Raw genomic sequence first — 14,824 nt, 5'->3', positions numbered from 1 at the left:
GATACCGATCTTTTGTGATCCTGAGCCCGGAGAGGAGATTATTGAAGAACGTGAGGAACCGGAATAAGTATTCGGATTTGACCCGTCGCGTTATCCGAGCTGGCAGAGCTGCAATTTGTGGCAGAAGCGAATAGCGACAGCTTTTGCGGATGGGATAAAATGCGTGTGCAGTGTGAGTAAAATTTTGTGTGCCTCATGTATATCCATCCTGCACCTATGTATACACCGTCCTTGATCCTTTTCTTTGTATTCTCTTCTCGCGTTCGGGACCGAGTGAAACGATTCCGGGCGAAACGACTGTCGCGTTTTGCCGCAATATTGGCATCGATACACCTAAATCGAAAACGTTAACGTAAAACGGCGCGGATCGCAATGTCGGCTCGGTTTGGTCGGACCCTGTAAGGGTGGCGCGGCACGTGGCCGAAATGCGGCAACCCTATCCGTCCGCATCCTCGTCTCCCCCCCATCCCCAATCCCCCTTCCTTCCCCCTTTCACCCTTCGAAAAAAGTACCGCCGCGCAAAAAGGAGCTTCGTGCAAGGGCTCATATTCCGGGAGCTCCGCGTTATTTACGGTTATGCTCTTCGGGGCTCCGGAGATCTCTCCTTCTCTTCAGTCGTAAGCGCTTTTCAATTTCACCTCTTTCTTTATATTGCCGGCGCAAACCGCAGGCCCTAAAAGTAGACAAAACGGAGGGGAGGGAGAAAAAAAAAAAACTTGGCAAAAGACAGCGACCGAGTCTTCTTCGCGAAATAAATTAGGGAGAACGGGAGTCGGAGAGAAGAAAAAATGACGAACGGTTCTGGTCGAAGTAGTTTAAAAAGAAATATACATACAAACATCGCCAGCTTGCTGAAGATAATCTTTTGCAAGGGATTTCGCGTACACTTGTTGTTCTTGTTATCAATTTCATACGTAACAACGTCTTCTGCTCTGTAATAGTCGAAGAACTTGAGGAGGACTAATCGATGCTAAGCTTTTTGAAGCTGCCGTCCACCCCGAAGAGATCGGCTCCCGAAACCGGCTTCCCAGCTCGCTTCGATTCGTCGACGCAGAATTGAGCATCCTCCAGGAACCAGTCTCGTTTGTCCTGCACCTTTTGCTTCCATTCAGCTGTTGGAAAGTGATAACCAAGTTTACTAGAAGCGAAAAGATGATGCGGACAGTACTGGAGATTAATTCTCACCTGTCAGTTCCGCGATCGAGGGCCCGTTTCCGTTTAGATCAGACGGCAAAATTTCCTTCGGGATGTGCTCGTAGAGGGTGTTCTGGTCACTGTGTATCAGAATCTGGACACAGTCAAGATCGGAGATGGATAGGTCAGAAAAGCGACTTGTAAGGTGGGGGTCAAAGTTCAGACATACCATTGTACCGAACGGTCAAAATTCGAAACTTTGACCCAACTTAGAAGACTTTAAACAAACTCGTCCAGGGCTTGAAGTAAACCCGAAAGTTGCCCCAAGAAGTTTACTGACAATTGATTTCGAGCATAGTCCTTGAGAAATGGAACTACTTACTCGGTTCTTCAGCTTCTCCTTCAGAAACAGCTTGAAGATGTTAAAGACCATGTCGAAGCTTGGTGGGAGGTTGATAAAATGCATACTCTTCGTCCTTAGAGGGTAAGCGTCCTGGTCAATGAAACATATTAACATGAATACGAATTTATCGGTGCTTGAAAAAAATTTAACATTCCTAGCCGGATGACAAAGAATTCGTTTACATGGAAGTGGAAGTGATTATTCAACTGATTTTACATCGCCAGGTTAAAGTCAAGTGTGGTTTCCATTTCAGATTAGGCTCAAACACAGAAATGAAACGGACTTTCTTTTCAAGAATCGCAACACATAATGATTAGAATCTACCGGAAGTAACTCCTTCCACCATTTTACGAACAGACCAAGCAATTTGAATTTAGATAGATTCGTGTAGCAAGCACAGTTTCATTACCGGTAAAGGGTCGAATACCAAAGGGAAAATCTATCTCTGAACGTTTTCCTTAAAATAATGAACCGTTCACCTGGAAACAAGTCACAGCCTTCTTAACGGTTGCCGGAGTGAACTGACCGACGTGTTCGAATTTGCTGCCGGTCAAATCGAGGATTGTCTGCTGCCCAGCGATTAATGACCTGTCGAAAAAGATGTCGGAGGATATTATATATCGACCAGGTGAAGCCTTGACAAAAGTATCTTTCCTTCAGGGCCAAAATTGATTCTGAAAAACCCACCTGTCATCCTCCATGAGCATCAGGTCCATCACCATGTAGTTGACCCGCATTATGTCGAGGAAATTGTATTTGCTGGGATCGTAGCATCCTCCGCGAAGCAGGATTATCCTGGGACTACTCGGGTCCTTAGTCGCCGGTAGCGGAAGGTAAATTCTGAAAATAATCGGTGAACAGTTGACTGTGTGCATACTAAAAATGCTAGGCTTACTGGCGTAATGGTAAAGTGAAGAGAATCGACGAGGTCTGGAGTTGACAAGACGACTTGATAAAAATGTTCACCCACCCTAGGTCAAGGAGCTCGCTGATTTTCGCCCCCTTCGGGTCTCTATCGGCAAACAATTCGGGCAGGTGGGTCCTTATCGTGTAATAAGCCTCGAGCTTCTGCTTCGTTACTTCCAGACTGTGCTTGCAGCCCCTCAAAAATGCCGCTATCCATTGCGGATCTGGCTCACCAAAGAGAAAGTAGTAAAAATTATTCTGGTATACACTTACGACTAATGGCCGAGGAAATGACGATGAGCTTGTAAAATCTTATGAACCTGGATACCAGAATAAAAAATCAGAATGGTAGCAATAATGTTATTTGCTCAGTTTCGGGGGCAAAGCAGCCGTCAGAACTTACCTACTGTTACTGAGTATTTATGTTGAACAATACAAAAGCTGTATGAGCTAAATTGACCATCAAGTAAGACCAGTGTAAAACCAGAGTCCTGCCAAATCGATTTTTATTTACAAACTTTTTCGGCCACAATGATTCTGCGAAATCTTTGACCTTCGTACAGTTCATGGTCAAGGACACGGTGACGATCTTACGAAAACTTTTGAACTTGTATACCATGTCACCGGATTTCCAAGGATGCTGGACTACCGAATCAGGGTACAAAAAATGATAACGATTCCTACCTTCTCTAGCATTGATGTGCGGTTGTTTTTTGAGCCATTCCGTAATAATCTCGATGTGTTCTTCAATTTTCGCTTCATCCTCGCCGAGTTCATTCTTAGCGATGGCGTTCAAATCGTCCGGTAATTTTCTGATGCTCATTACGATGCGTGGGTCTGGATGGCTCGGATCTAAATAATTATGCCCATAAAGAGAAAGGCGAATTGACGGTTTATTATATCGTTACAGTTGACAAAGCACAAAGGAAACAGTATCTGATATTGCCTGTGGTGGCGACCGCGACTAAACCGCGTTATCGATAATTAGAATTATCACCGCGAGCCGACCGAATGTTAGATAACTGGACAGGGCTCTGCCGGATCTCTGATTCAATGACTGGTCACATTGATGAGTGAGTTTAAAAATATAGAGCAAATCAGATGGGTTCGGTGATTCTGCGAGTCTCTCAAGAACGCGAACTTTAATCCAAGCGTGTACCTCGGTTTCCTCGTAGACGACGCATTACAATCAGACGCTCTCATCGTTCGCCCCGCCATTATTTTTCCTCTCAATTCTGTTCACCTTTTGTCTCGTTTCGTTATTGTCCTACACTATAGCTTTCGGCAATCGGCGAATCCGAGCGTCAATGAGCCGGAATTGTTTTCAGTGTTGAAAACAACAGCGTGCATGACTTTCGTCGCGTATATTCGCGAGATAAATTTTATCACTCACCTGATATCGGCACCCTGTCCCTGTCGGTCTTCGTTCAGTCCGTGCAGTTCGATGAACGATGTCAAACTCCTCATGCAGTACGACAATTGGCTGCGACGGACGTTTTACTGATTATCTTACCCAGATTAGGCTACCGTGATATATATAGCATATCTTTCCACCTACGCTGGATATATTATGCAATGTTACAGTGGGCGTATATAGGTATGTATACATGCATCGTGTTCATCTATCTTTACACCAACGATGACAGGGTTACGTCCAATGTCTCATCGCGATAAAGCTGTCTTCAGACAATAATTTGTAAAAAAAGTGAAGAGACGAAGAGAATTTTCGTCCTTTTTTTTTAATAAACAAGACACGGAAATGTCTACGGGTCAACTTTTCTCACGTGTTTTTGAGCCTCTCTCTTCCCTGGCTATTTAAGTTGGTGAATAATGAAAATTTCTTTGTACATTTCTTACGATAATTTTTCGCAAACTCCAATCAAATCTTGTTCACGTAATTTGAACGTTTTAAGAGACCTTTTGTGAATGTGCTTCAGGTATTAGCGCACAGAAGGTGATGATAATTACACAGCGACTTAATATCTGATTACTAATTGACCTTGTCAATGATTGATTTCCAATCAATGTAATAATATTAATTCCAACTTTCTTGCACAAGATTCTGTATACTATATTACAATTCTTTCTATGAAGACACCTATAAACAACTTTATGCAAAATCCGCCTCAATTCATTTATGAAATTGTAAGTATAAAGTCAGATTAAACAGAATAAATTCAGAGATTATTGTACTTTGAAATAAAATTTAAATAATACATGCGTATTTCAATGTGGTGAAAAATATTTCTTCACAAGAGGATTGATGATATTATGTTTTCAGGTCGTGCAGTTCCTACAATACCTGCTTAATTTAATGCTACAAATATCACACAAATGAAGAACCGAAGCCAAGACGCAGGAATTAGGGAAGTGGCTGAAAAAAACGAGAATCGTGCAGTGACGGCAAACAAGATAGGAAAAAAAAAAGTGAAAAAGTAAAGGAAGAAAGTGAAAAAGCGCTCCGTAATGTAAAAATTTGGGGAATTTGGGGTCTCTCGCGGGAAGCGAAGTCTCTCCCATAATATGTATGCATGTACAGCCGGCAGAGCTAAAAGAGAGGCGAATAGCGAGGCGGATGGCGTTATTGCGAAATACGGGGATCCTCTTGTCACGTCTAACCTATTCGTCAACGTGTTTCTGGATCTTGCGAGTGTGAGTCGCTGGTGTCACGCGGTCACGCTGCCATTTCCTTTTTTCCTTGCATTTTTCTTCCGTCGTTTTTTTTTTCATTTTATATTCCTTGCCTTCGTTTTCGACGTTATTCTGCCTATTCATGATGAAAAAGACGAAAAAGGACCAAAAGAAAGGAACACCAGCTCTGCTCACTTTCCCTCATATTGCGCCCTGGGTGTCCATACAGGGTGTTTCCGAGTGAAGGCCGCAGTATGTTGGGTTGCCTACCGCGCAGGAGAAGAAATATCGGTACGAGTGTTATCGGTCGGTAAGTAGCGTTTATAAAGTCCACGCGAATAACCCAGGACTGCGCGTGCTGCCAAAATGTATGGGTTTGGCCAAGAAGTTGTTTTCTTCTTTGTAACCTATGCTCAAGCGATCGGTTATCGCCTTCCGGAGTCACGTTAAACTGAACATACGAATTGACTTGACTGAAGTAATAATGGTAATTCGGTAGGTCTGTTTTACCGATATTTGTCACCCTCAGTGGTAGGCAATCCAACATACGGCGGGATTTACTCGGAAACACTCTGTACATGCATGCATGTGTAAATGAATGTATGATTATTATTATTATTGCTATTGATGTAAGCTACATTTGGAGGCCCGTATACCTCGTCTCTTGATATAGGCATACATTGATACGAACGCATGTGCAACTATACGCCTGCCTTGAAAGAATTTCAAACGCTGTGTATAATATGCGTACGCGTATAGTCCGTTGGTAAATATATATGTATATATACATATTTGCGCATAGCTATATGTGGGAGCGAAATGCCGAAAAACTTTTCACATCTTGAATCTCAATGAGATCTCCATTATTATACCGCGGGGCTTATGCGCGGAGGTGAGAACTCGCGGTTTATAACTATATACAGCGGAACCGCAAATGCCGCTCTGCGACTCACATAAATCTACGTATTATATGTATAACCATGTTCTATACACTTCGGAAAAAAAATGCTGAAAAAAAGTTTGTGAATTATAGAATAAGTAATTCCATTTACGTAGTTCACTTAGCTTCAACCACGTACGTATTTTTTTTTTTTTTTTGGTACTGAATAAAGTTTGTTTACGGTTAAAATCGTTTACAATAAATATTAATTACGGTCAAATGAATTCACTTTAATCTGTTATATGTGCTTGCGGTTCGACTTTGATAATTATTTTGAACGGGACGAACTTAATTACGGCTAATGGCTGTTCAAATAATTAAAATTTGTTGATTCAAATATACTCGTTCCTTTTTTATTTTATTTTCGGTCAGGCGACCGTTTGATGTAGAATTAACCAACTAACTCATTTATGTCTGACCGGAGGAAAAGTTCCGATTATATACGAACAAAGAAAAAAGCCAGATAGATTTACGAATTACTTCGTGGCAACTACCGTTCAATCACTAATTTAAATTTAAAAAAGAAGCCAATTGCGGTCGGAATATCAGACGAAAGGGAAAAATGAAAAAGTTCCGAGTATATTTTTTACATCGTTATATATTTCCGACAAAATGTATGTAAAATTCAACGAGCGGTGAAAAATATTCGTGTCGAGTTCGTTCTTTTGTTTTATTTTTCTTTCGAACACTGAGACGATGGGATTACCTGAAATGTGGAATAAACAGGATTCAGAAAAGCGAAACGTGGATGAGGGGGGGGGGGATAAGTTTGTTCTGAATGCGGTATTTATTTCTTGTCTCCTTTTTTCGCCTTTTCTCTTCTTGTCTTTACTCTTCCATGTATGGAAGATTCCCTGCTCTATTTATATACGTATACCCGCGTATGTACGTACGTTGCAAACATGGATATGCGCAACCCCCAAATTCCTATCTCCGTTGCAGGTTTGCTGGCGAGGGTTGCAGAGCCAAGTCAAGTCGTCGCGACGCTTGCCGCATCGGGGCTGCACGCTTATTGATGATGCCAAGTTTATTTTCGTGACTTAAAGCGCGCTGGGCTAACGTCGTAAATCTTCGAGGCAACGGTGACTTTGTAAAAGCAAAGATACAAAAGAGAGAAAGAAACCAGCGCAACAAAACGTAAGAAGGAAAAAGTAAATAGAATATCGATAAGTGAAAAACTGTACACCACAGTACGCTAACGTTTCATGTCACTTTTCACATTTACGTGTAAATTGTCTGTAAACTACGAAATTCAGATTGGATTGATTGTTGTTTCGTTATTTTTGTTTGTTGTTGGTTACTTTTTATGAGTAATTTTTTTTTTTTTTTTTATTTTTTTACTGGAGTGAAAAACAGGAAAAATGAGACTCGGTTGACTCAATCGCGCCGATATTCTGAAATATGTGTGGATTGATACAAGTGTGATAGAAGCTTGTAAAAAATGTACTTATTGTAATGTATTGAGAAGCGTTGATTTGATCGTAGAACAGATTTTTTGTCCCATTCAATAACGAAGCAAAAAAAATACCTCCGTTACCAACAATCCGATGAATTGATTTCCCCAATAACTTGAACGAGTGAATTGAAAATAAAATAAAACACAATTCGGGTTTCTAGATTTTTAAATTATTTCAAAGTAATCACAACAATTACAATTATGTTATTAATTATCAAAATTTTAAGTAAAATTGTTAACTATTTGGTCAAGTCGCATTCTATCTGACGTACAGTTGCCATCTTACGTACAAGAATGTTACGCATTGAATCCACCATCGGTACTTATTTACAGTTGGTAAGGAGTTTTCTCGAATGATAGAGAAGAATTATCTGATCGATATAGCTAAAAATTATTAAAAGTTGTATTTCAGCAATCAAGTCTCACGGAATGAATATTGTTCATTATACAGAGAGGTGTAGAATTTTTTTTTTTATTTGAATGTCAATTTTATTTGTGACATAGACTATAGTATTATTGTGCCGTTCAAATGGTATATAAAAATAATAATAACACCAAAAATAATAAAATCAATGCGAAATCATTTATTCACTTGTGCTTCATCTTTTCTCACTGAAACGAACAGAAAACAATAGCTAAAGGTGACGAGGATGCTATTGATAAGAAAGAAATGTCTACAAATTTATATCTGGCACATTTTTAATACCTAATACGGGTTATTACAAATATTTTGTTACATAATTTTGTAAGGCTTATAACAATAGCAGTGACATATGCACCATATTAAATACAAATAGATCTTTATGATTGCAGTCGGATGGTTTACTGTTATCAAGGCAAGGCAAGAAAATGCGTGATGGGTAAATTTACAATATATAATATAATATTACACTAGTAATCATAGTAACAAATAAAACAAAAGAAATTAAGGGAAATGGGATTGTTGATACAAATACAATTTTTTTTAATTCTTCTGTGTTTCCAAATATTATCGCGAGATCGTCTAAATCACCACATCGATCATCCACTCCTAATACAATCACGTTATACAAATATTGCAGCGACAAATACATTATAGGTACGTCGTATCGTATTTATTATCACACGTGATCTATTAGTATAAATATACATATGTATACATAAGTACATACCCCTCTTTACACATTCGCGCAAACCTTTTGATAAAATAAAGAGTACCGCCTTAAACTCTGTAATAGAGTTTAGTGAAAATACTTCTGTCCGTCTATTTATTGGTTTATTCATTTTTTCTTCGTAACAAACAATCATACACGAGAAACAATCAGCACAGACAAACATCAACTAAATCCATTCTCTCACAGAAACAAATCGAAATTTTCTACAGAGCAAATAAAAAGAACTTTGATCTCATATCGTATTATATAAGTGACGGGAATGTATGTGCAGATAATTTATTATGCAGATGATTTATAATTATTTTTATAATGCGTATAAAATATTATAAGCGAAGATGAAAACGAAATGACAAGCATTCAATCCGTTAACGATATGAAGCATTTTCGTCCAAACTTACAAATATGCAAAGCTTATAAATTGTACACGTGCACGTGAAATATTAACGCGCTTAATTAAACATAATTAATTAATCGACGCGTTATAACGAGTCAAATTAAATCGCGTAACAAATTCGCAGGAAAGACAGTATTCAGAGAAATCACTAATACGTCTTTCGATTTGCCTGTTTATTCCGAATTCACCATACTCTACCTGAACTAGGCAAACCAAGAACGACTTAATATCGAAGAATCACGCTCGTGATCAAGCGAACGCTCGGACAAAACTTGCAAGCTGGATGACTCGCTAGGCCGTCATTAACGTTTCAGATATCATTACTGTGTTTCTATTTTCAAATGATCAACTAGGTTGCAGGATATATTCAATCCGTTGTGATGTCACTGTATTTACTTTTTCGCCTTGATATTATTATTCTATTTTTGTTAATTTCCTTCCGTAAAAAGCGTAGAAAGAAATTGAAACGCGACTATAAGTAAGCATTAGTTTGTGTGTCGAAAATTTAATTCATGATCGCGACACGTGCAGACTCAAAGATTCATTCTTCTTCACCTGATTCGAAATTTCTCTCACTCTTCCTTTCTCACCCGCGAAAAAATTATCAATATATAATACACACACGCGCACACATCGTTCGTCTTCTATATTTTACAGTAATTATTATCAGTATGCATAGATAATTATCACGTACAGTACCTATCTTCATTCTCGTCAGAGAATATAATCGTCGTCGTATCGTATCGTACCATTTCTCGATGTAGATAGGCGTTGACTTCCTTTATCTTCCTTTTTATCTCTCATACAGTTATGCATCATATCTGACTAGATTTTTCTTGCGCTCATTACTCCTGTTTCTGTCGCGTTGATTTACCGTTCGTGTTTGTCGAATCACCGTCGCCAAGACGATTTCTTGTACGCTCCCTCAGCTGAGCTCTTGTTAGCCTCGTCATCAACTGGCTGGATTGATACAACCAACTAGCCTGATAGCACAAAAATATCTGTTATTTATATTGTTTAATTCGCGAATCAAATTTTCAACATTTCTCTAATTGGATGAAAGTGTCCGTCAATTCAAGAATGACGGTGGGATTGTTTACAAATATAGAACTGTGCAGTACTTACTATCATAATCATGCAGTTCATCAGTATTGGAATGGAGAATACAATGGAAATGAAAAGACCCTTGGAGTCAAAGTATTGTTGTCTTGAGAATACCCTTCATTGAAAAAACAAAAAAAAGGGTCAGTAGTGAGAATGATGATCATTCGAAGAAATTGAAAACTTGCTAAAAAATACCGCAATCAAGTAGATCAAAATGATTCTATCATTTATACCAACCTTGTTATATATTTTAGACGTTACCTTTAAACATTTCTGATAAACAAAAGTAAGGAAAAGAAATATCTGAATCGGAAAATAAATATTGCGGTTGGATTACAATTAAAACAAACAAACGTAACCAACGTTAAGTTAACTTTAACCACTATTCGATGACAAAGTGATTATTTGTGAAGTAATATTGAATTTTATACTCACATCCAATTCGTGGCAGCAGCCTCGTTAATACTTTCGGAAAAATAAACAAGGAGAACTGTAAGAAGATAAAGAATAATGTTAGAGGAATTAATTAATATCACGAAAAGTAATGGTGAATATATAATTTTTTAAACATTTTATTTTGTTTTTGCATCATCTTACGCAATATGAGGAACAGAAGTATTTGAAAATTTGCATGATTTCTGGTCATCAGAGCGGTCGTTGTTACTGCTACGTGAAATGTCAGGAGGATCGCTAGCCACGGATCCCGCCATTCGATCTGCAACAATCGCCGGGAAAGAAAACTTAACTAATAAGAATGCAAAATTTGTTCCTTGTTTCATGTTTCCACCTCTCACTTTGCCTTCTTCTTTTCGTATAATTCCGATGCTCTTTCTCGAAGTATCATCAAAAACCAGAATTTCGTCCATCGATAGAGTTTTTATTTCTTTCGTCGATGAGCTCAGAAGTTATTGACAAATATGACGAAATTTTCACGGCCATTTGTTTTTTGTTCTCAAGTATTAACTTTGTAGAAAAATAAAATTCACAGTTTATTTTTGTACCGAGATACATAAGAATTAAAAAATAATCTGGAATAAAAATGACTAACGAGCTTCTGCAGACTCGCGTCTGGTTATCGTCTGGTTATTTAACGTTTGAACGAATATAAAGAGACTTTGTATGAATGCATGCGTATGCAAGCAAGTGTTTCAATTTTGCACCTGATACAAAATACTGCGATGCAAATTTTAAGAGTGGGAGAAAGAGAAAAATAAGAGTACATATCGGTATAAATTGTATGCAGGGCACCGAGGGCAAGAAGAAGCGATAAAACAGAGACGCGTTTTTCACTGTGGATGAATAATTAACCACCGTTTCGACGGTGTAAGGCTGCCGGCTCCCGCCGGTCATTCCAATTGCTAATTTTAACCTTTGAGAATGAACTATCATCACCTTGTATATGCCCAGCATACACTCACTCAGGTTAAAAGCATTCTTCGTAGTACATTTACGGCACAATGAGGATACGACGGTGGATTTGAAAACATTTTATTTTTCCAAAAAAGAATGCCTTGTTGTTGTATGACTTTCAAATATCGAAAAGTTTCAGATATAGTAAATAGTCCAACGGGCTATTGTTGTTTATCATTGTTTATAATTTTGTTGTTTAGCGACATCGCAATGCGGTGGTAGCCTTGTTGATCAATCGAAGATAGCCGTGGGCGCGAGAGAAGCGTAATCGTGAAATAAATACATAAACGGACTGTCAGACACTTGATATGCATCGTTATTTGATAGTGTACAAGTAATTGAATGACTGGAATCGAACGCAATGAGAAATGACGACATTGCAACTGCAGTTGAATGGTTTTTTGTGAAAAAGTTATCATCTATTTTGGGCAGAAAATCAATTAAGTCTTTGTAGGAAGTGCTTCATCAAATATAGCTTCCAGGTCGAAACAATCAGGACAAGACCAACTTCGTATTATGAGAGCCTTCTGAAAATTGGCTGAACATTATATCTTTCTGCACACTGATAATTGCACTATTAGTTCTTCATTCATAAGTGCACAAAAATCAGCGTTAGCATGATTCTTTGTTGCATTGCTACCCGTCATTTTTAGTTCCTGATAATCGACTTAATGATCGGCGATGACTCAGTAATTAACCATAATCGATACTGCTGAAACCCCGTGGACGCGGATCATAGAAAAATAGATTTGGAACTTGTGAGGTGACTTTTTGGAGTGTCTTAAGTGATTAAAGGAACCCGTAAGTGAAATTCTACAAAACCGCTGATGTTTTTTTTTTTTTTACGTGATTTTGGATGAGAATTTCATTTGCGGGTCCCCTAGTGTTTCAATACCAGAGCATTCGACGGTGTAGAAAAATTAGAGAATTTATGGCCACAGAGATTTGAATGACCCTTTTTCGCGTTGAGATACGTGGACTTACAATTAGATGTTTGAAGATATATACGACAACGTCGAAATCAACCCGGGCACCCCCTCAAGTACATCAAAGTTGCGTTGCCAAAACGTGTTTACATTCTAACAAAACAACAACCTCAACGTTTTTTTTTAATGAAAAAGACGTCTTTCCCAAAATACGGAATCTTGATTGAATACGTCCGAGGGACAGAGAGGAAAAAAGAAGATTCCGAGTGATAGGAAAACCTCTGAAACGGCGAACAACAAACAGATGCAGGACTGACGGATTGGCTTGAAAAGCCAGAGAGTCAAAGCTAGAGAAGCAGAAAGGCGTTCCCTTTCATCTGTAGAAGCCGGAGGATGATCAAGCTCCTGAATACCTCGTGGGAAAATGGCGTTTCGGATGACGTAGGTGACACTTACGCTCTGAAGGAAGGGCCATACGCCGTCGATAGAGTCCGTCGCGATGAACTGAGGTGCCGCCATTGCCGGGTGTCTTACTCAAATCGAACTGCAGGCCTTGAAAGGCGGTTTCGTTCAACCTGCTCCGTCGCTCCAGACAGCCACCAGCAAGCCACAGACATGTGCCCACGACTGGTCAGCAGCGCCGTTTCGATTATTACCCCCGAAAGCTGTACGGCGAACTTTTTGACTCTGTTTCAGACTCGAGTCACACAGAAGCCTTAAAACCGGCCGACGACACGTTATATCGTGGTTATATTTCAACGACGCAAACGCCACGCGCGATGCACAACAAGACTTGACTCAGTCGGCCTTGAGTTGCGACATCTTTTGTCGGAACGCTGCATTGACGAACCCTTTGGCGGCTTGATCAGAGATGCCGACCGTCCGGTTCAACGTTTTTAAAACACCGGAATCTACTTTTGCTCTATGCTCAACTCCGCCCGACCGTCACGCAAAAAACAGAAGACGACCGTTGGACAAACGCCGACCGGCGATGGATCATTCACTTTTACCGACTGTTGATACTTACCGACCAAGTTTCTACTCTCGACTCAATGTTTTCAAATTTGTGTGTATTTTCTTGGATTGAAACTCTTAGAGCATATATACTATTGGACGTACTCACTGATCTCTATACGAAACTGAAATTCTTCCGTATGATGGCTTGTCACCCGTTTTTTAAAGACATCCTTTTGACATTAAGATATATTTTCAAGGTAAAAAAATTTGTCATAAGATCTATATCGATCATTTAAGAGAGTGGACTTCGATATTTGGAGATATATACATCAATGTCGAAATCGACCGGGGCACCCCCTTAAGAGATCATCCTCGTGTAACGGGTTTAAAAATAGCTGATTTGCGAGATTTTTTTTTCAATGATTAAAGTACCCTAATTAATCTGATTTTTTTTATGTCAAATGAAAACACTCATGAAGAATGGAGAATAAATTTTTAACCTTGTATTTATCGATTAAAACTTATTTCATAACGTTGAAAATGACTTCATAAAAAAAGGTCTCCCCACGGTGGACACGGTGGTGGTCGTAAAAATGATCTGAAATAACATTTGTAAAAAGATTATTAATCAGTATGAAAGTCGCTATATTGCTATGGAGATTTTTTTCTAATCAAAATTGGTAAAATGGCAGAGGTTTGAAAAAAAGTATCGAATTTCGTCTACTTCGCCGACAGTTTTTCGTTAAAAAAATATGAAAAATATAAAAAAAAAAGCTTCCACGTCAAGACGAAGAATGGCGTGAAGAATGATGTGCCCCAATTTAAAACAGATAGCTTGGAAATTTTTCTTTTGTGAGCATCCACCGTTTTGAAAAACTACGTTACTAGAAAACCGTTAATAGAAATGTAGAAAAAAAATAAATAAAATGACCGTTTAAAAATTTATTTTCTGTTCTTCACGAGTGCTTTGATTTGATGTAAAAAATCAGACTGATTAGCGTATTTGTAGAATCGAAAAAAGAATCGCGAAAATCAACGATTTTTACCCGTTACAGTAGGATGATCCCTTCAACGTCTTCTTGACGACTTTCAGTTTTGTTCTGTTATTACAATTTCCATCTTACTCAACATGCTGAACGGTTTCACTCAAGTATCAAGTCAATAGCATTCCAAAGCGCCAAGGCCTGCACATGCATTCGATGCAAAAACGCGAACATATGCTACACGATTCAAAACTTTAAATTTCATCGTGAAATCCTCAAAAAATTGCGGAAAAGTGTTTCGACTGAATCATAGCTGAATAGCGGAAATTCATGAATACAAGCATTCAAAAATATTGATATACGACGAAAGGACCAGTTGCGTTCAAATACTATAACAGCCAAATTTGGGAGATCCCAACAAATAAA

General features: G+C 38.7%; 2 protein-coding genes across 3 annotated transcripts; both read right to left on the bottom strand.

The window, feature by feature from the left end:
- Positions 1-799: 799 nt before the first annotated feature.
- LOC124219638 (retinol-binding protein pinta-like) lies at positions 800-3,946 on the bottom strand. Of its 2 annotated transcripts, XM_046627498.1 has the most exons (8): positions 3,837-3,946; positions 3,128-3,295; positions 2,508-2,667; positions 2,225-2,377; positions 2,017-2,125; positions 1,517-1,627; positions 1,186-1,288; positions 800-1,112 (listed from the first exon to the last, which is right to left on the bottom strand). In XM_046627498.1, the coding sequence occupies exons 2-8, from the start codon at positions 3,264-3,266 to the stop codon at positions 961-963; spliced, it is 927 nt and encodes a 308-aa protein (XP_046483454.1). In that variant the 5' UTR covers positions 3,267-3,295; positions 3,837-3,946; the 3' UTR covers positions 800-960. The 2 variants fall into 2 exon arrangements, with proteins under 2 accessions (XP_046483454.1, XP_046483453.2); XM_046627497.2 differs by lacking the exon at positions 3,837-3,946 and having other exon boundaries at positions 3,128-3,410.
- A 4,205-nt stretch (positions 3,947-8,151) lies between these two features.
- Tmem18 (transmembrane protein 18) lies at positions 8,152-13,259 on the bottom strand. Its single transcript, XM_046627506.2, has 5 exons — positions 12,915-13,259; positions 10,720-10,837; positions 10,558-10,612; positions 10,144-10,237; positions 8,152-10,001 (listed from the first exon to the last, which is right to left on the bottom strand). The coding sequence occupies exons 1-5, from the start codon at positions 12,975-12,977 to the stop codon at positions 9,864-9,866; spliced, it is 468 nt and encodes a 155-aa protein (XP_046483462.1). The 5' UTR covers positions 12,978-13,259; the 3' UTR covers positions 8,152-9,863.
- Between the last annotated feature and the right edge of the window lie 1,565 nt (positions 13,260-14,824).

Source organism: Neodiprion pinetum, chromosome 5 (genome assembly GCF_021155775.2).
Source record: "Neodiprion pinetum isolate iyNeoPine1 chromosome 5, iyNeoPine1.2, whole genome shotgun sequence".
NCBI classification, from domain to species: domain Eukaryota; kingdom Metazoa; phylum Arthropoda; class Insecta; order Hymenoptera; family Diprionidae; genus Neodiprion; species Neodiprion pinetum.
The sequence above is the reverse complement of the archived record's forward strand: the minus strand, read 5'-3'. Positions and strand labels throughout refer to the sequence as shown.